The 21,819-nt window shown below is 34.9% G+C and overlaps 1 protein-coding gene and 1 long non-coding RNA gene across 2 annotated transcripts in view; one reads left to right on the top strand and one right to left on the bottom strand.

Moving 5' to 3' along the window:
- LOC118765671 overlaps positions 1 to 5,434 on the top strand; it is a 207,359-nt gene extending 201,925 nt beyond the window's left edge. Inside the window, exon 3 of the long non-coding RNA XR_005001540.1 lies at positions 5,261 to 5,434. This is a non-coding gene — a long non-coding RNA (uncharacterized LOC118765671). The remainder of the gene's footprint in view (positions 1 to 5,260) is intronic.
- The window catches only part of LOC115217983 (mitochondrial division protein 1), a 40,825-nt gene that overhangs the window by 12,676 nt on the left and 6,330 nt on the right, over positions 1 to 21,819 (bottom strand). The window contains exons 3-10 of the mRNA XM_029787720.2: positions 16,137 to 16,180; positions 15,007 to 15,136; positions 13,345 to 13,466; positions 10,897 to 10,986; positions 4,783 to 4,869; positions 3,438 to 3,526; positions 1,291 to 1,510; positions 702 to 824 (exon numbers count right to left, since the gene is read on the bottom strand). Coding sequence (XP_029643580.1) covers positions 702 to 824; positions 1,291 to 1,510; positions 3,438 to 3,526; positions 4,783 to 4,869; positions 10,897 to 10,986; positions 13,345 to 13,466; positions 15,007 to 15,136; positions 16,137 to 16,180 — 905 coding nt within the window. The remainder of the gene's footprint in view (positions 1 to 701; positions 825 to 1,290; positions 1,511 to 3,437; positions 3,527 to 4,782; positions 4,870 to 10,896; positions 10,987 to 13,344; positions 13,467 to 15,006; positions 15,137 to 16,136; positions 16,181 to 21,819) is intronic.

Genomic DNA, 21,819 nt, shown 5'->3' with positions numbered 1-21,819 from the left:
ACCTCTTCCCAATCATGAAGTTGTTTTTGAAAGGAAAGCGTTTCCCAGATGATGCAGCCTTGATTTCTGAAGTCACGTTGAGGTTGGAGGACCAAGCTGGGTTCTTCTACAAAAACGGTCTCCAGAGCTGCATCAAACGATGGGAGAAATGCGTAACTCTGGGTGGTTCCTATGTAGAAAAAGACTAATAACTGTGCCAAGTTTCGTTGCTCTACTGCTATGGGAAGTGAGTCAGGGGCATTACTTATTGAACGTCCCTCGTAACTGTTCTCTTCAAATATCAAATACTTTCCTGGTTACCCAGGCCATACCAAGGAGGCAAACCTTTTCTAACAGTTCTACTGGGCACTTTATTCCGATTTCCTTTATATTCCTCTTGATGCCTTCTGATACTATCTCCAAAGACCCAACGATAATTGGCACTATCTTCACCTTCTTCAATTTCCAAAGCCAGGTTATTTTATACTGAAGAGGATTGTATATGCCAATATACTGTTTTTTTTGCCTTCTTTTTGACTATTCATGGGTCAAAGGGGCATGCAATGTCAGTTATATAGCACATGTACACCTTGTCCATCACCACTAAGTCCAGTTTGTTATGCTCTAACACCTGATCTGTTTGGATAGGGAAATCCTATAGGATTTTATTATTATGATAATAAAGAATGTAGTCAACAGAAACAGAATATGAATATACACACCATTGATGTATGCAAGGCCTTTATCAAGGTCATATGCAGAAGAATACAGGGTGTCTTGATGACAGAAGATGGCATCGGTGACTCCAAATTTCTCTGTATGGTTCAAGAGTTTTGAAACAATTGCTAGAAAAGAAGACATCAAGTTTAAATAAAATTTTTATGACAATTCTGGAGAGAATTACATAGAGAATTATATATATTCTGTAGAGAATTATAAGGTATAAAAGAAAATAGGGACTGATTCTGTTTGGATGGGAGAGGAGTGGTCAGGTTGTATGATAGACTGTTTCACTGGTGCATAGTTGACTGTTGTTTTAGACCTAGAATATTACTGGTACATTTATTTAGCCATTACAGATATATGAAAAATAAAATTAACACTGACTGAATTTCACGTCAGATATGTAAAGAAGGATGAGGTGGGGATGACATGGGAGAGGAAAGAAAACATTGACAGAAGGGTGCACGCACACACACACACACACAAAATCTGCTTACATATACACAATATCAAGATCAAATAACAGAATGTATTAGACACACAGTTCATAGGTTATGATGATGATGATGATAATGGCTACTAACTCACCTTTTTTCCAGTCAACAACCTTAATATTGATGCCATCGTCTCCATAGAAAATTTTGTCATTGACCACAAAGAAAGATCTAATGTTTCGCTGACAGACAGGAGTGAAGTTGGCCAAACGAAGGTCACTTGATTCATACATACATCGCAATTTCTTCTTCTGCCATTGATGGACTTTAATTATTCCTTCTGATGAACAACTATAAATGTAATTATTACACACCTGTAATAATTAAAACAGTATTCCATAAATTGTTAATTAACTATGGTCTGATATACTTCAAATATTCCTTAGCATGAACACATATAAATGTAATTATTACACATCTGTAATGATTTAAAATTTTGACACAGGGCCAGCAATTTTGGGGAGGGGTAAGTCAATTACATCAACCTTGTTGTTCAACTGGAATTTATTTTATTGACCTTGACAGAATTGGAACACAAGAATATAAAGATGGACGAAATGCCACTAAGCATTTTGCCTGGCATGTTAACAATTCTGCCAGCTCACTGTGTTACACACCTGTAATAATGACAAACCTGTAATTATTATCTGTATTATTACACATATGTAATAAATTAATATTTCATAATTATGTTGTTAACAAAGATTTGATGTACTTTAATTATTCCTTCTGATGAATAACTATAAATGTAATTATTAGAGACCTGTAATATATTAACTGTTTCATAATTACTTCATTAATTAACAAGGGTCTGATGGTTCTATTCCTGTAGCTTGTCAGAGGACATAGAATCTATCCTCTGGATAAATCACTGAATTAAAGGTTTTAATTTATGGATTGGTATGGAGGAAGAGGCCTGTTGCCATGACAGCTGTGAGACACAGTGATATGGATGTGGTTAATGCTTGTGTTGAAGTTTTGCAGATTGACATTTGTACGAATAAAACATAGGCAGGGAGGAAATTCCAAAGAAATGATGTCTTGGAGAGAAAGAGCTGGACACAGCGACATTGTGATGTCTGGAGGGTTGGACAAAATACAGGTGATGATGAATGAATCAGAAGTGGTTGAGTAAAGGTGACACAAGACTAGCCAGTCCCAAGATCATTGTAGAATCAGTGGAAAAGAAAGAGAGAGGACACAGTATCTTTGTAGGTTGGCATAACTAATAAAAAGTTACCAATCCCAAAGTGAAGGTCGACCTGTACATTATTTTGGTACCTACTTAGAGCTAGATGGACTGTGGTAACTACTTAGATGAACTGTACCTTATTGTTGTACCTATTTACAGTTAGGTGGACCGTATCTTATTGTGGTACTGACTTACAGCTAAGTAAACTGTACCTACTGTATCTCACAGTGGTACCCACTTACGATTAGGTAGAATGTTATTGACAGTCAAGGGTCTTGGCTTTGGATAAGATATCAATTTCCAACTAATTCTTTAGTATCATCAATTTATGACAGATTATTCAATACTCTCTACAATCACTTCATCAATAGTTATCCAGAACCCTATCTATTTGGTTATCTACATTCTTCAGCAGGTATTTAAGCAGCTGGTGGCTCTTCTAAGACTAAACTTTCACTAGCTTGTTTTTCTTCTTACCACTGGATGTACCATCTGGTTAAACACCACAGCTGCCCCACAGTTACCTTTAGAGTTCATTCTGTTGCAAGCATTAGGATTATGTTCTGAGTAAAGCACTACTGTGTAACCAGCAACACACCAACACTCTACGTCTCTCTCTCTCTTTCAAGAAGTCAAAATCTAAAACTAACTCTGCCGGACATACTCCTTCCTCTTTAAAATCCATTATTCAACCCTTTCCCTCCACCTACCAACACACAAAACACAGTTCCTATTCCTCTCCTGATCTTTTCTCTAATTAGTAAATTAGCATTAATTCTCTCCAGATCCTCTTGCTAATTACTGATTCTATTCATAAGATCTGCCAACTGTCTCAAGCAATCAAAACAAACAACAGATACTACTATATATTGTCACTGACAATTTATAATATATATGGCAACGGTAAATTCTGTAATCAATTGAGCTATATAAAAAGGGTCACAATGGAATATCTTATGTTTATGTAATATATATTTGTATTTCAACATCATGATATAGCTGATGATGTAAATATACCAGTAAAAAGTTAAAAAAACTAAAAAACTAACCTGAAGTCCTGTAACTGATTCCTCATATATACGGAGGGAATAGAGGTTATCTGTTGTGGTCACACTCCATAATTCAAGTTTCCCACCATCTAGTATGAAAATAGCATAATTTAAAATAGATTTTCGATTTAATATGTTCAGTATGATATCATTGTTATGGTAATATTGTGGAGTTACAATTGTCTGTGACTACGGCATTATTTCAATAGACATAGAAGGATGAGACAGTGATGTTGTGATGAATAACAATAAATTTCTACTCATTGACAGAGGTTTAGCTGCAATGCTTTGTTGTGGTAACAAGAATGAAACATTTTTTAGGATCCCAGAAGAACCAAATAATGGATTTGTTTTATCAAAAACAGATTCAATAATATGAAAATGTTATGATAAAGACCATAGAAATTGAGGAAATTAATTTCAGTAAAAGTTTTAGAAAAACATCAATTTGACTCAGAAATAAATTAAAAATTACTGTAAGGGTCAGATTCTTACCTTAACATCAAAGTCCAACTGAATGAATTCAGAAAGAATTCTCTGAGATTACACTGGTCATCTCATAGCGTGACTTTGGTAAAAATGAAACTCAGAGGACAGAGAAGATGCTATGATTCAAATAGGACTCATAGATTACATGTAATCATCTGAGCTTTGCATTAATGCAGTGTAATATTTTTAATTTGATGATATAAAGTTTATGAATGTATCCAATTTATTCAACAGATTGAAATAACTTTTAAATATCAGATGATTTGGGGATAAAGAAAGAAAGATGGCTGACTTTATAGAGCATAGCAATTGAATTTTAGCAAAAATTGTTGTTTAGGGAAAATAAGATGTGTCTTAAAAAAATGACTGCTGTGGATTATAAAATATGTAAAGGGACATGAAATATATCTTGATGTATTATCACAAATAAGAATTTATGATATTTGATAGAATACAAAATGAATGGATATATTAGACCCACCAGTTTCAGCAGCAGCTATTCATTAAAATAGGTTTTGAAACAAAATTAGCTTACGGGAAGCCCAACTTCACTTATAGGATCAGGGGTGATTATTCCAAGACATTTTTTTAGAAATAAAATATCTTGTATGCCATTGAATATGGTACTAATAATGTTGGTTTGAATGAATGTGATAATGACAATGATGATGATAGTGATGATGATGACTGAGGTGATGGTGGTGGTGGTGGTGATGATAATAATTTTTTCTCTTCTACCAGGTAGAAACTGATGTAAAAATGGTTGGAAGACTGTGAAAGGTAGAAGAGTGTTGAGATGTGGAAGAGTATGTGTAAAGGAAGATCAAACATTACAACAGAAGCCTTAGTAACTTACCAGAAGCTGTAATAATAATTTCTTCTTCACAGACATAGACTAGTTTTGTGATGGGATTATAGGTATAGATGGATTTCACCACATGACCTGGCAGATAATGATATATTACATTTCATTACATTGAAATAGAACTGTGGGCAGGTAGAGTTAAGAATTTCATTCAAAGATTTTGTACATTGTTAAAATAAGTAAGAATCAAAGTTTATTTTTTTACAAATACTTTACTGCCATGTGTTTTACAAACAACATTCATTTACAATAGCAATATTCCTTGTAAGGTTGGAACAACATCTGTGAATAGAAACCTTAAAAAAATATCTCACAACAGAGACATGTTATTATAAACAAAAAACAAAGGCATGATAGTTACACACACACACATACACACAAAGATACACTTATATATATATATACATATGTACTTGCCCTGGTCACTTTCACAATATATTTACATTTGTATCTTTACTTATATTTTTAGTTTCCTTCTGATATAGGCAAAACACAAAGCCTGACAGACATAAAATGCAAAAGCACACTTTGGATGCAAAGTTTGAGGAAGAGATACACAAAATATTTAAAATTGGAAATATTACATAAAATTGTTCACCTGGAACTTTTGCACTGAAAGCAGAGTTGGCACAGAAACAATTATAACTGATCATTAAAGATGTGATAAAATATCTATTTTTTGTCTTATTTGGATTATATTTTGCTCTTTACTAAACCCACACAACAGTTTTACAGTTTTGATATTTGGATTTTCTACAGCTGAAGAATTTCAGTCTTATTTAAAGACTAGAATCAGACAGAGTAGACAGCCTAACGCTTTGGATGAGTACCGTGTTGGAAATAACCTAACTTTCTACCCTTCCAGGACCTTATGAATATACATACATACACAAACACATATGTATGTATGTATGTAAACAAAAAAACAAAAAAAAAATGACATTAGCTGTAAGTGGAATGGAAATTAGTGAATTTAGATATTGCATACATCTATTGGCCTCTAATTTAGAAGTAGAACTTACTGAGTTCTGTTGTGTCTGGGGAGAGTCATTTTCTTTTTGTGCCTTATAATTTAACACACTCACCGGTAAATTATAAGGCACAAAAAAAAAAGACTCTCCCCAGACACAACAGAATATGCTTCAACACATGAACTCACATAAAGAACTTGCAAACCAAATCTCAAAACGAAATATTACTAAGTGAGTCACCTGAATATTTCTTTTTATAAATGAAGTTTTAATTTACTTGTTGCTTCTTTGTCCTAATTGTGTTATGCAAATTTTCAAATATGTGGTTCAATATATGGAAAATATTAAACAGAAAACCAAGATACTTGTGCATGAGGACAAAAGTGGTAACTTGCACCACTTGGACTATAATGTATACCACATAGAAAAGAAATCCTGAAAAACTATAGGCATAGGAGTGGCTGTGTGGAACTACATAGTTCCAGGTTCAGTACCACTGCGTGGCACCTTGAGCAAGTGTCTTCTACTACAGTCTCACACCGACCAAAGGCATGTAAGCAAATTTGGTAGATGGAAACTGAAAGAAGCTCATTGTATATTATGTCTGATGTAAACAAACAAGTTTGTTTTCGAAGCATTGAATATATTGTAGAACAAGTAGAAAGATAAATTTTAATCAATGCATAGATACTGAATAGAATATAAATACAGGATAAAATCCGTTTTTTTCTTTGAAAAGTAGAAAATAATAAAAAAGGATTTTATCCTTATTTATATACTATTCAGTACCTATGCATTGATTAAAATTTATCTTTCTACTTGTTCTGAGACCAATAGAATAAGTACAAGGCTTACAAAGAATAAGTCCTGGGGCTGATTTGTTTGACTAAAGGTGGTGCTCCAGCATGGTCACCAATATTAGTGATGAAAAGAAAACTGAATTCATTTAATTAGATATTAAATATTTCTAACTATTATGCCTCTATTAATCCCATCCTCCTCAACAAAGCGCTATTATTTGCTATGAAAACTTTCAATCTATCCAAAGAGAAACTATATATTATCTTAATAGCTAGAAAATCCATTACTGAATTTCAGAGAAAGTACCAGGTAATAAAGGACAGACCAGATATGTTCAACCATTACCATGGGATCCAGTGATTCCACCCAGGTAACTAACCTAGAGGTGTATATATCCTATTCTGTATATATAGGGAAGTTTTGATGATGTGAAGAAGACTATATAAGGATGACAATCTATTCACATTACATAAATCTAACAATAGTAAATTAGAAAGAATAAAAGTAAAAGATATTTAGATGTTTTAAAGAGTCTAGGTTTATTTACTTTCATAGAAGAACACTATGATGTCACCTTGGAATAACTAAATACTTCAAATATATAAATTTCAACAGTAATCATCCCCAAAATATCAATGACTCTATAGTTAATAACATTATGACTTACATCTCCGGACTTTCAGCAAATGAGAGCTTTAGAAAAAAATGAAAATTAAAATAATGCACTGGCTGAGGCAGAATATAGGAATGGGTTACTATATTGCCTTGCAAACACATGAAGAAACACATGAATAGGAATGGAACCAGGAACACAGTAGTTACAAATACAGGAAGGAGTACTAACAAATCTAAATACCCTGACAGATGTAAAGAAAAGTCAGTAGAAAGTGCCCAGAATAACAATAGCAAAAACAATCACATATTGGACCAACGTATTAACAGCAATGACAAATGTGATAAGGAAAGTGCAGCTAACCCCCCCTAGTAAATCTAACAGCCTACGAAATGATAAAACAAGCAATTGAAATAAAAAAGACCCCAACATGGAAGGGTACTTAATAAGTACTATGAATATAAACAAGAACTGTAACTGAAATGTTTTCACAAAATTAGATCAACTCAAAATAGTAATTGTAACCTCCACAAAAAGAGAAAATAGATTGAGGGATACATTGTGGCATAATGCAGTATTTGGTAGGCATATAGCTACAAACAGTATTGCCAAATTTTTCACTGCTATTGATAGGCATTTTCTGAAATCAAGCAAATACAAAGAATTTTTAACCAACACATTGTTAGATTGGCTTTCTCCACCATCAAAAACTTAACACAAATTACAGTGGCACATAACAATGGGAAAATATTTAAATTCCAGAACATAATAGACTGAAGCAAACTAGGTAATAGAAATATCAGTTGTAATAATACTCACAATAACAGGCACACATATAAAAATGAAAAGGCAGATAGCCAATCTATTGAGATTTTGAATAAAGCACTTATGAACAACAACAGGATAACACACACCAAAAGGGAGGTAGACAGTGTAAGGGAGACAACTGTTACAGTTCATAACACAGCTGGTCCTGAAACCATAAAAACTAGACAAAGTAAAACGTAAAATAATAGATACTTGAGACTATAGCTGAAGTGTTAACACTAGTAGATCTGTAGGTAAGGAATCAAAGTTCTGGACCAAATAACACAAGCAAGGTTAATATCAGTGGAAATCTTTGTAGCTGTGGCAGAAACAGAACCTAAAGAAAATATAGTGTACAGGTGTAAGGTTACACTAGGTGGAATGTTGCACTTGTATATTGGATCATGCTCAACAAATTTCAAGGTGAAACTGGCAAATTATTTAGCTTCATTTAAGGATAGGGGGAAAATGCATAACATGAGCTTAAGCATGTTTATCTGGTTCCTTAAGAATAAAAACACTGACCTTAATATAGAATAGGAAATAATAGGCATAGTTGAACCTTGCATAATTGGGGTAAAAAATTGCACTTTACGTATAGAAGAAATATTCCATATTTCCATGTTCAAACAGCAGCAGCTTGATAGTAGTCAGGAACCAGGACTAAGATGTCCACACATTTATGGAAGGACGTTTAAATATTTCCATAGAAAAGATTTTAATTAAGTCAGCACCATGAAAATTGAAGGTTCCTGGGTTTATATGGTAACTATCAATGTAATATCTGGTTTTCCTATATTAATATTTTCCATATGTTGAACTATGTATTTGAAAATTCCTGCAGCATATATACAATGAAGAACTACATGTGAATTAAAACTTGATTTTAAAAAGAAATATTCAGGTTGACCTCACAAAGTAAGTTCTACTCATTTAAATATTCATATTTAAATTTTATCTAAATAAGTGACCAGTGACTATACACAGTATCTAAATTCACTAATTAACATTCCACTTAAAGCTAATATTTTTTTTTTTAAATACAATCTGACCTAATTAAAGGCCTACTTTCTTGTCTGGAAACTCAAACCTAAGGTCAGCAGAGGGCCAACATCATAGCAATCTTCATAGCCATATTAGATTATCAAACTTTTCTCTCACATAATTTGCACTTAACAAGTGTAGTCAACTTCCAAAAATATATCACTAGCCAAAATTACATACACTTTGTTCACTTCAACCCACTTCAGTGGATGAATCTTGAATAAAGGTGCAAAGACTGATCACTAGTTGAAAGTAACAGCATGCAAATCCAATTGCTAGATGTCTATGAAGCAGAAACAAGTGTTGGGAAAATTTTATTCAAATATACTGTAAATGATTGTAGAAATAATAATAATAAAAGAATTATGCAGATGTACTAATCTCCACATTCATTGCTACTGTATTGGTTAAATATCTATAATCCAGAGAAGTCAACCAGGATTTACTCACTGGATAAAATACAGTGGAACTGCTTAAGTCAAGTAATCCTAGGTACTCATTACCAATTGATGTGGTTAGCTTTAACCTGGATTATAACCAAGTGCTTGAATGGTACCCACTGGGATAATGTACCTCTATTCAATATATTCATACATTATATATATATATATAAATATATATAACTCTGTCTGTATGTATGTATATATGTGAAGTGTTCATGATTGCAAGAGGGAGTGTTAGAGTGAAGCAAGATGTCACTGGGGAGAAATGTTTTGGAAATGATGAAAGCACACTTGTCATCACTGTGAATGACAAGAAAGAAGCATAGAGTTGTTATTATGTGAAGTTGTTGAATATGGAAAATGCATGGAGCAAAGAAGGACTATCTCATGCTCCTCTTACAGTGGGATCAGCAATTCAAGTTGACAGCAGCATGGTAGATAACACAAAGACATGAAGGACCAACTGCTGGACCATCAGGAATAGCTGCAGAGATACTCAAAATATCTGGTGAGTTAGGATACATGATTAATCATGTATACAGCAACGTAACATACCAAATGACTGGTGGGGCAGTATCATCATAACCTGCTACAAAAGTAAAGGAGATACATTGAGGAATCAACTTGTTGGCTCACATTATGAAGCTCACAGACACAGTCATGGCATAATTGATCAATAACTGATTAAACCCAGGAGAGATGGAGTTTAGCTTTAAACTCAGAAGAGGTACACCATGGATGCAATCTTCCTAGTGAGATAATTGCAAGAAAAATATTTTGCGAAGAGTAAAAAAATTCTCAGAACCTAGACATCTACTGAAACTACAAAAATGAGATGTTTAGTCCACGCTCACATGACAGAAGGTATATATTATCCTATCTATGGGCTTCGCCATGAATGTAATCACTAGGTTCTCGACACTCAGCTTTTCCACTAACACACCATGAGAGCCAAGCAAAGTCTTTAATCAAATCATACACAAATAAACACGTATATGGGGTTAACGTTTATGGTACTCATCCAATTCTCTCTACCTACACATCACTCATATTTTTACACACAAAACTTGTTGCGTTACAACCAACGCTGAAGGGTTTTGGGTAAAGGGAGATAACTCTTGATAAATCACTCGCTCGATTATCTCCCGTGATTTTTTTTTTTTTACCTTTAAGTGGATGTATCAATTTCTCACCTCATTAGTATGCCCAGATACTTAAGGATTCATTTCAATAGACAGAACAGATATCTCTTGCTTTTTCCGTTGCCGAACACTACTTTATAAAAATTAATGCTTATTTAACTGTAAGTATTGTAAAAATACCCTGAAAATGATAATGTCAAAAACGTGACAGTACTTTCTTTCCAAACTAATATATATGTGTGTCACATGCTATATCAAGTAAATGTCCAAATGAATATACAAACCAGATTTCACATGCCATAGCTTCAGATTGCAGTCGAGGGATCCACTAAGCAAATAGAGAGAATCACCTTTTCCATCACCATGAAGTTCATCTGGAGAAAATACAAAACAATGAGACAGTTTTGAACAGATTAAGTAAAAGGTTTTGTTGAAAGAGGAAGTGAGTGTATGTGTAGGAAATGCAGCATGATGTGGTGAATGTAGTTTACAAGATTAACAATGGTAAGAAACCAGACTAATGAAGGTGGGAGAAGGAGATATGTTGGTGGGACAGAGAAGGTGATATATGAGTGGCAGCAAGTTTCATTTGAATTCTGTACTGTACTCTGATAGAATCATATTATTCACTTAAAACACACATATGTAAAAAGGCTGCTGCCTTTGTATTATTAATGTTATTTGTTGTCATCACCATCATCATCATTTGTGTGTGTATAACAAAATGATGAATAATGTGCTTTTTTTTTCAGATGCAGAAGCATTAATATGGATTTTTTAAAACATTAAATCATAATTCAATTTTTTCAACGGTGTATCTTGATATCCCTGCATAGTGAAATGTAACATGATATGAATGTAGTTTAAGAATGGTAGCAAGCCATACTGGTGAAGGTGATAGAAGAGGGCGATATGTTGGCAGGAAAGAATAGGTGATATATGTTTGGCAAGAGGTTTGAGACTGACTAACTTAAAGTATTGAACCTGTGGTAATTTATTAATAAATTGGATTGAAAACCTCTTGGTCACATGTCCAAGTACCATTGGTAGGTAAACAACAACCCATGGCAGCTTTTTGTTTATTAGTTTTCACTATTATTTGGCACATACTCTGCACTTTCCCAGTATCATACTCCACTGGATATTAGAGTGGATTGATTGAGGAGCCCATTACTGATCCTGATTTTGGTTACATGTCATACTTCTCAAAGCCCCCTCCCATTTGATATATATATGCACAGATATGGCTTTGTGGTTAAAAGTTCGCCCCGGCACCTTGGATAAGTGTCTCCTAGAGTACTGGGCCGACCAAAGCCTTGTGAGTGGATATTTGGTAGACAGAATCTGTAGAAGCTCATCTTCTGTTTGGGCTGCTCAACTACTTGCTTAAATTAGTAGGGCTAGTATTCAAATAATACCATCTTCATCAAACTTTTTTCTGTTGGCAGTCAGTTTACTGCAGCTCTAAAGAGGATGACAGAGTGATTTGTTCTCTATTTTGCAGTCAATTGACTATGGATCAATTGTATCATTTAATGAAATTTATCAAAGGAACCAAATCCCTCCAATGCTTATCTAAAACAATTGTTAGCCCTCAATAAATGTATATAATTTATTACCTGCATTTATTTTCTATACCTCTCTGTAACAACATATCAATTATCTTGGTAAATGGACTGGTGACAAGTTTTGAATTCAGATTACCTGGATTCCAAGATCAATCCCAGGAATTATTATAAGCCAGGTGCATTTTTTATCTGCCGGAAGCTTTAGAGTTATTTCAACAAGATTACTAATCCTTCATTTATCTCTCTTTGTTTTGATATGGATGTGTGTGTGTGTGTGTGTACGTGGGTGTACATGTGTATGTGTGTGTGTACATGTGTATGTGTGCATCATCATCATCTTTTAAAGTCCGTTCTCCATGCTGGGATGGATTGGGCAGTTCAACTGGTGTTGGCCAGCTGGAGAGCTGCCTGGGCTCCGTTTGTCTGTTTTGCCCTTCCTGATGTCAACCACTTTACAGAGTGTACTGGGTGCTTTTATGTGGCACCAGCACAGGTACTTTTATGTGGCACCAGCACCCACGAGCCTGCAGGACTAGGATCTCTCAACTGAGAGAGGGATGTAGGGGACATGTCTGTATGCATGGACAACCATGATTTTATTTAGCATGGTGTGTCTTTTCAAGCACAGCAAACCACCAGAAGTCTCGATCCCTTGTCATCTCTGCGAGGCCCACCATCTGAAGATCCTTTCTTACCACTTCATCCCACATCTTCCTGGGTCTACCCCTTTCACATATTTCTTCTAAAGTGTTTAATCTGTAAATAAGGACTTCCTGGTGGAGTCATTGGCTTGCAGTCAACCTTGGAAAGACATCTGTTTTCCTGACATGTCTTGTCATGTTGTATTATCTTTGTAAATGAAATGCTCCTTAAATGGTGTTGTTTGTTTCCTACATAAAATATGCCTGGACTGTTTGTTGTTCAACAGACAGGGAGATTATTACCTCACTTGAAAACAAGAAGGGTTGGCGACAGGAAGCACATCTAGCTATAGAAAATTCTTTGCTTCAACATTCTCTTGTCTGACCCATGTAAGCATGGGAAATGAGATGTTAAAAACAATGATGATAAATATACATGCATACATAAATACTGTCAATTTCTCTACCAAACCATATTCCACATAATAAACATTCATAAGAAGCCACTTTCTTTGATACTTACCAATTCTATTGGAATCATCTTTATTTAAAAGTTGAAGAGAAGTTACACTGCCAGTGTGACCACTAAAGATGTGGATTTCCTGAAAGGTTTTAAGGTCCCAGGATCGTATTGTTGTATCTCGACTGAAATAGGAAAACAAGATTAAGAAAATTAAATACATAAAAAAGACCCCAAAAAACAATGGATTTAGATGAATGAAGCCTATACATGGTTTCCTTATTTACTAGATACAGAGCCACACTGTCCTCAATTGAAACTCTACTATTAGATGTATTGTGCAAGGGAAAAAAGGAGTGGTCTTTGCTAGGATGCTGTTGACCATAGGTTGGCTAAATTAGACTTATGTAGGGCTACGCAACAACCGAGGCAGTTAGTAAAAGACAGTCATAAGCACCACAACTTAAAAACCAAGAAAAACACAGTCAAAGTTTCGTGACTTTCAGAATGCGATATCTCAGCAAAGAATGAAGTTAGGAAGCTGGTTTTGGTCTTAAAATGACCATGAAGACCTCCTCTAATCATTCCACCCATGTAAAATTATTTACTTATGTATGCATCTGAAAGAAGAAACAATGACTGTGTCTTTCTCATTTTGTAGAATATACTGGTACTATGAAGCGGTGTATCACATTGCATATTTTAGCCATAATACTTAGAAAAAACATACAGAGACCCCCACCCCACCCCAAAAGTATTGTTTGTGTTTTAATATACCAAGGTAAGTATCTTTAAGACAAGATAGTAAGATAATAGACTATTATTTTTACGATGGTAATGGGGAATAATAGAGAATGAGCCATAACATATTGGAAAATGATACAGGGACCACACCAAAGTTATTGATTGAGCGTGTGTGCTTATGATGGTGTGTTACTAAACTCTCTGGTCCGAGTTTGGGTGAGTGAATATTGTGTCAATAGCATCGAGGTACAATTTTTTTCAGCTGGATTTTCGATCTTATTGCAAGCCTCACCAGTTCTTTCTCTCAACTTTATTGGATTTTAGATGTTGAGACAAAGAAAATGAAATACTAACCTCGAAAATGGCTGGGGTGGCGCTTATGACACTCTGTTACTAAATGCCTCAATTGGTTAGTTTAGAGGTAAAATATGTATATGCTAGTACAATCACATATACTGTACTTCAATTGCAGAGAGGTTAGTATATAGACTATTAGAGTTACCTATTGTACTCATCCAGCTTACATTAACTACATTCTAACTATGCTTATCCCAACTTTTATGCAGACATAATGTATCTCAGAATACAATTTTAATGTTTATTTCTAGTAGAAGACAGTAAGGTGGTCCATAGTTGTTTAGTGTATCAGTGTTATGATGGACTGGTTAATTCTCTTGTAAAAATAGGGAAACATTGAAAATACTAATCAACAATCAATTAGAATTTTCTGTTGTCCACATTAGTGTAGTTTTTATAGACTATGGGCTGTGTCCTGCCAACTATTGCTGTTATTGTTGTTCTTTGAATGATCACCTATGAAACCCATAATAAAACTTAAACCTCAACACTGTCTCCAACCACAGACCATAAAATTCCAGTCCCTCACTGCAACAACTTTCCCTCATCCCCATAAAAATCTAAAAGACTAATTAGATATTTGGCTTAAATTCCAAGAATTTACAAAATAACTGTTAATGTTACCTGGCTGTTACCAGAACATTGCCATCTGAGTCCATGTCTGTTACTAAATCATTGTGACCTTCCAAATTATACACCAGGAACTGACTTCGGTTCCAAACACGTTTTGGCACTTTTGGTTTTATTAATTTACCTTCAATCAAAGAAAACAATGGAATGGTTTAATCTGGACAAACTGAGATAATCTAAACAAGTGTGGTGGTGGTGTAGGTTATGAGAGAGTCTTTCTTAGCTGATGGTTGAGATTATGTTTAGAGATGGAAAGGAAGATGGTGTTGAGAGTGGTGGTGGTCAGCTGTGAGATTCCAGGACAGTTTATCATGGTATCTGTAAATAGTTTTGTTGTAGATCTTAGTAGTTCAACCTACATTTCACATGTCTTGTGAAAGTGCATTAAAATATTAATATTGCTCAGCACTGCATCTGACTGAGCAGGCCTATGTTCAAAGGTACTCCAACCATGAAACTCTCATCTATCAAACGATTTCTCCTTCTCATTTTCTATGATCTTAAGGTGTGATTTGAAAAGTATTTGACTGTTGTTTCTAGTAGGTGGAGCGGCTACTTAGAAATACCATCCAAATACTGTTGTGCTAATGAAAGTGATGATGAGGATAATATTACTAGTTGGCTCAAATGTTTGTCTTGTGGTTAAGCTGATATCATGTAGTGGACAAGATCCATCACACACATATACACATGTATACCAATTCTATAGTTAATGTTCTCAGTTGTGATACAGTAGACTTTGATGAAAAACTTTCCAGCCATGACCATCAAGTTCGTGTTAGATGTAACATATTTAAGACTACATTATTGAATGGGTCCTTCCTTTTTTGGTGACGTAAGAGTTGATACTGATGGAAATGTAGTAGCTGTTTTTAGCATGAGTAACTACAGATAGGTTACCTTGGATCATACAGGGGTGATAGATAAGAGTAGTGATGAGAAGTAACAGATTCCTCAACAAGTTTCAGTACAAAGAACATGGCTTGATATCAGAGCAAAATTGTTGTATGTTGATATGTCATAAGATGAAGAAAAAAATTAATGCTTTGGGATGATCCCTTCATTAGAATAGAGGTAGTGTGTGTGTAAAGAGAAGATTGATGGATATCAAGTAATGAACTTACTTTGTTTTGGTGTTGTTTCTTGTACACTGATTGTCGTATCATCACTGAAACAAAACATAATATGGTAGAATGGTATAAGACATAATAATGTAGGATGGCATATAATATGCTAGACAGATATATAATACAAGTGTGATACATACATATACACACCCTTGTAATGTCCATTTTCTTTCTCTCAAGTCTTTATAAACTCTACACAAACAGAGGAGTTCCTGAAGTAAATCCAATGGAATATACAGCCAGACTCTTGTTGACAGTATACTACAAGGTGTTTACCCAAATATAAAATTATTATTTATATGTATTATGTATGCCTAGTGACTCTAAAGTTTAGGTACATAGGAAATATCAATAATAACATTGCTGAATAATATCCTTTGCTCACCAGATATTTGTCCCTTTCACATTTTTTTCTCAGGAATTCTGATAGAGAAGGTGTACTTAATGTAAATGACATCAATATGAATCATCTGAAGGAACACATCATAAATGAATGAAATCCAAGTGATGGGAATGTGGAGTTACTGCACTGGGTTCATGTGAGTCTTACAAAGTGCATTGAACTTAGCATCACTAACAGTGGAAACTATGTTGAAAATGTTGTTTGTTAATGTAGTTGAATAAAATTATTGAAAATATATTTTTTCACTTATGTATCCAAACTTCATGGTCACCCTGTATACACACAAACAATAATAATAATAATGATGATAACAACAATAATAATAATAATAATAATAATAATAATGATAATGACAATAATAATAATAATAATAATAATAATAATGATAATGACAATAATAATATAATAATAATATAATAATAATAATAATAATAATAATAATAATAATGATAATAATAATAATACAGTGAAAGGGTATATAATATGCTAGGGTGATATATAACATAACTGTGTGGTATATGATAATGTAAACAGATATACACAGTAACATGTAACATTTCACTGAAGGTGAAAGTATGTATATATTTGTAACATATACTAGAACATATATGCAGTGTTAAATATACTGGAGAATATATATATACACTTGTGTGTGTGTATAGTAAAATATATATATATATATATACATTGCTAAATATACTAGAAAATATAAACACACACACACACATGTATTGTTAGCTATGCTGGAGTATATACTTTATTAAATATATTTGAGTGTGCATTTTGTTAAATATATTGCTTCATTCTTTTATTTTCTTTTACTTATCTTAGTAAGGGTTTTAGTCAAACAAATCAACCCCAGGACTTATTTTTTATAGCCTAGTACTTATTCTATCAGTTTCTTGCTGAACCACTAAGTTACAGGGATGTAAACAAACCAAGACCAGTTGTCAAGCAGTGATGGGGAGACAGACACAGATACAAAGACACACACACAAAGATACATACATATATATATATATTTTCTTTTATTTGTTTCAGTTATTTGATTGCACCAACTTCAGTTGAATAAATTGACTCTAGGACTTATTCTTTGTAAGCCTAGTACTTATTCTAACAGTCTCTTTTGCTGAACCATTAAGTTATGGGGATGTAAACACGCCAACAGTAGTTGTCAAGCAATGACGGGGGTGGAGACAAACACAGACACACAAACATACACACACACACACATATATACGACGGGCTTCTTTCAGTTTCTGTCTACCAAACCCACTCACAAGGCTTTGGTTGGCCCAAGGCTATAGTAGAAGACACTTGCCCAAGGTGCCACACAGTGGGACTGAATCCGGAACCATGTTGTTAATAAGCAAGCTACTTATCACACAACCACTCCTGCGCCTATATATATGTATGTGTCTCGATGCCAGGTCCGCCTAATTGGCTCCCGTGCCAGTGGCACGTAAAAATTACCATCCTAATGTGGTTGATGCCAGTGGACCCTGACTGGCTCCCATGTGGATGGCATGTAAAAGGCACTATCTGAACGTGATCGATGCCAGGGCCGCCAGACTGGCTCCTGTGCCGGTGGCACGTAAAAACCATCCACTACACTCCCAGAGTGGTAGGCATTAGGAAGGGCATCCAGCTGTAGAAACATTACCAGATCAGATTGGAACCGCTGGCTTTCCAGACCTTTGTCAAACCTTCCAACCCATGCCAGCATGGAAAATGGATGTTAAACAATGATGATGATGATGATGACGATATATATACATATATATATACAGTAAAAGCAATTAAGATTCAAGTGAGTTCTGTTGAATTCACATGAATGCAGTACTTAACTTAGATGCACCAGAAATCTATATGGTATTAACCATAAGATAATGCGGGGTGATTATAAACAAGAAAAAAGCAACAAAAATGGATCAATATTTTGGTACAATTGTTTCATACGAAGACCAGCTTTATTAAGGCTGCAAATATTGCAGCAACTACAAGTGACCCATACTCATCAGCCGAAAAAACATCTGGAAGTCCGTTTATTATCTAAATTTGATTTTTATAGAACTATCCCTGATGTTTCAGGAGTGTAGCCTCACCCCCTTAGATGTTTGGAAAACTCAGATGTTTTTTCGGCTGATGAGTACGGGTCACTTGTATTTGCTGCAATATTTGCAGCCTTAATAAAGCTGGTCTTCGTATGAAACAATTGTACCGAAATATTGATCCATTTTTGTTGCTTTTTTCTTGGTTATATATATATATATAGTAAATGCCGAAAAAAATGAACAAACACAAAAAAACACAACAATGCAAGGACGTGTTACATGTAAAGAATTAGCAGACACTCAGGGAAGTAAAGAAAGATGGTTTAATGTTTTGAGCAATGCTCTTCTTCAGAAACAGAGGAAAGTCCAGTAGAAAGGAAGATGGAGGAAGAAAATTGCCAACAATTCACATGATTAACCCTTGTTCATTTGGAATACGCCATTTCTGCACATTGACTGTGAATCATTATATATATATATATATATATATATATATATATATATATATATAATATATATATGATGGACTTCACTCAGCTTCCATTTGTTTCTCTCACTGTTTGCATACCCAAGTTTGTCTTCATATTTTATGCTGTTTACATTTTGTGACGTCCTCTATCCATATATGCATATATATATATATATATATATATATATATATATATATGTGTAAGTATATATGTACATATATGTATGTACGTATGTATATATATATATGTATGTGATCTGATCAATAAGTATCTGGACTGATGCTATAATAACAAAGGTAAAGCATGCAGAGTGAAGCCGCTTGCGCACTAAGTTTTAACGTCCTAGCTCACGTCTGTTGTTTATAGCAGTGCATGGAAGGAAGGCGTGTAGGGTGTGATTGTCGCACTGACCATGGCAGAGAAAGCTGAGCAGAGAATCATGATCAAATTTTGTCAAAAGTTTGGCGATATCTGCTAAGAGGCCTACGCTGGGTTTTCAAAATGTTGTCATCATTCTCGACACAATCAAACAGGTCTTGTGCAACTGAAACCTGAGTGTCCTTTTGCTCAGCTGAAAGCAGTTTTGGTGCAAATTTGGCAGACATGCGTCTCATACCCAAATCTTCAGTGACAATGGACTGAAAAAAACCTTAACTAAGATGCACATCCTCTGATAACTCATGGAAGGTGATTTGATGATTTCCCCATGCAGCTGCATGCACATCTGCGATGTTTTTCTCAATTCTGCTGGTTGCAGGTCACCCAGAGTGGTTGTTAATATCGACATTTTTTGGAAGCACCAGAACCACTTGTACAATTGTGTGTGGCTCATACACTCCATACACTTTCTGCAATTTTGCATGGGCCTCTCAGCAGGTACTGCCATGGTCAATGTGATGATCACACACTACACACCTTCCTTCCAGGCACTGCTGTAAACAGTGGAAGTGAGCTAAAACATTAAAACTTAGTGCACATCCACAGCAGAATCCAAGGTCAGTCTGTGCCAAGTGGCTTCACTCTGCATGCTTTAGTTTCGTTACTATAGCAACAGTCTGGATACTTATTGATCAAACCTTGTATGTATATAATAATATGAATAAAATATATATACATATGCATATATACACACATATATGTACATACATACATATACGTATGCATATATGGGTACAGGATGTCACAAAACGTAAACAACACGAAATGTATATATATATATCATCATCATCAAATGTCTGCTTTCCATGCTAGCATGGGTTGGACGATTTGACTGAGGACTGGCAAACCAGATGGCTGCACCAGGCTCCAGTCTGATCTGGCAAAGTTTCTACAGCTGAATGCCCTTCCTAATGCCAACCACTCTGAGAAAGTAGTGGGTGCTTTTATGTGCCACCGGCATGAGGGCTAGTCTGGCGGTACTGGCAACGGCCACGCTCTTATATATATATATATATATATATATATCGACGGGCCTCCGTGCTGTGGGCACGTAACAAACACCATCCGATCGTGGCCGTTCGCCAGCCTCATCTGGCACCTGTGTCAGTGGCACATAAAAACACCATCCGAGCGTGGCCGTCTGCCAGCCTCGTCTGGCACCTGTGTCGGTGGCACATAAAATCACCCACTACACTCTCGGAGTGGTTGGCGTTAGGAAGGGCATCCAGCTGTAGAAACACTGCCAGATCTGACTGGCCTGGTGCAGCCTTCGGGCTCCCCAGACCTCAGTTGAACCGTCCAACCCATGCTAGCATGGAAAGCGGACGTTAAATGATGATGATGATGATGATGATATATATAAGTACATTAAAAGGCTTCTAAAAGAAGAAGCAAGTACTAGATCACAAAAAGTGGATAAATTCAATGAAATAAAATCAAAAACGTTTACAAACTCGGCTCATCTTATACTGCAGTTTCGTCTTTTTTTTAGCAGTAAATATAATTTATCTGCCAAGGCTAGACTCTTCAGTAAGCAGCCTTTGTTATCCTAGAAGTACATTTCGTTAGAAACATGTGCGGTTCTAGCGACTTGCATTCTCTAACTTTTAAGACCATTGCGCAGACGCAAAACATACCTGACAAACAGAGGGGTTTCTAACCGCACAATTAAGTAATTCAAATTCAATTTTTTCTTGAAACAATAAATTTCTCTAGAGATTAGGATTTAAATTTCAATCAATGAAAAGTTTCTGTTCTATACATGTGTCTTATACAAAATCTGTGATGAGCCCGAGTGATACAGATGACCTAAAGTTTGCTTCAAATGTAAATATTTACTCGTATCACATATATATATATATACACACACATATATACATACACACACACACACATATATATATATACACATGCATACATACATATACATACACACTCTCATATATACAAATATATATATGCATATATATACATGATGTGTATGTGTGTATATCTATAGTAAATATTATCTTGTAGCATATCCTATACCAAATTCTTGTAATAATCTGTATCCATAATAATAACTGAACGTCCTTTGTCAGCCTCCTTAACAGTTGTGTTTTTGTCACATTGTAAATCTGTTAACCCTTTGTTAGTTACATGGGGTGTGTTGTCACGCCAAATTGTTTTAAACACTCCTAATTTCTAGCTGGCAGCTTATTTTTCTCGTTCCCTTCTTCTACTCTTCCAACTCAGTGAGCTTACTTCCAAACCATGTGGTTTTGGCTCAGTCCCTGCACATAACACTTTGGGCAAGTGTCTTCTACTCTTTCACT

This window comes from Octopus sinensis, linkage group LG12, assembly GCF_006345805.1.
Source record: "Octopus sinensis linkage group LG12, ASM634580v1, whole genome shotgun sequence".
Lineage (NCBI taxonomy): Eukaryota > Metazoa > Mollusca > Cephalopoda > Octopoda > Octopodidae > Octopus > Octopus sinensis.
Note: the sequence above shows the minus strand (reverse complement) of the source record. Positions and strands in the feature narration are given on the sequence as shown.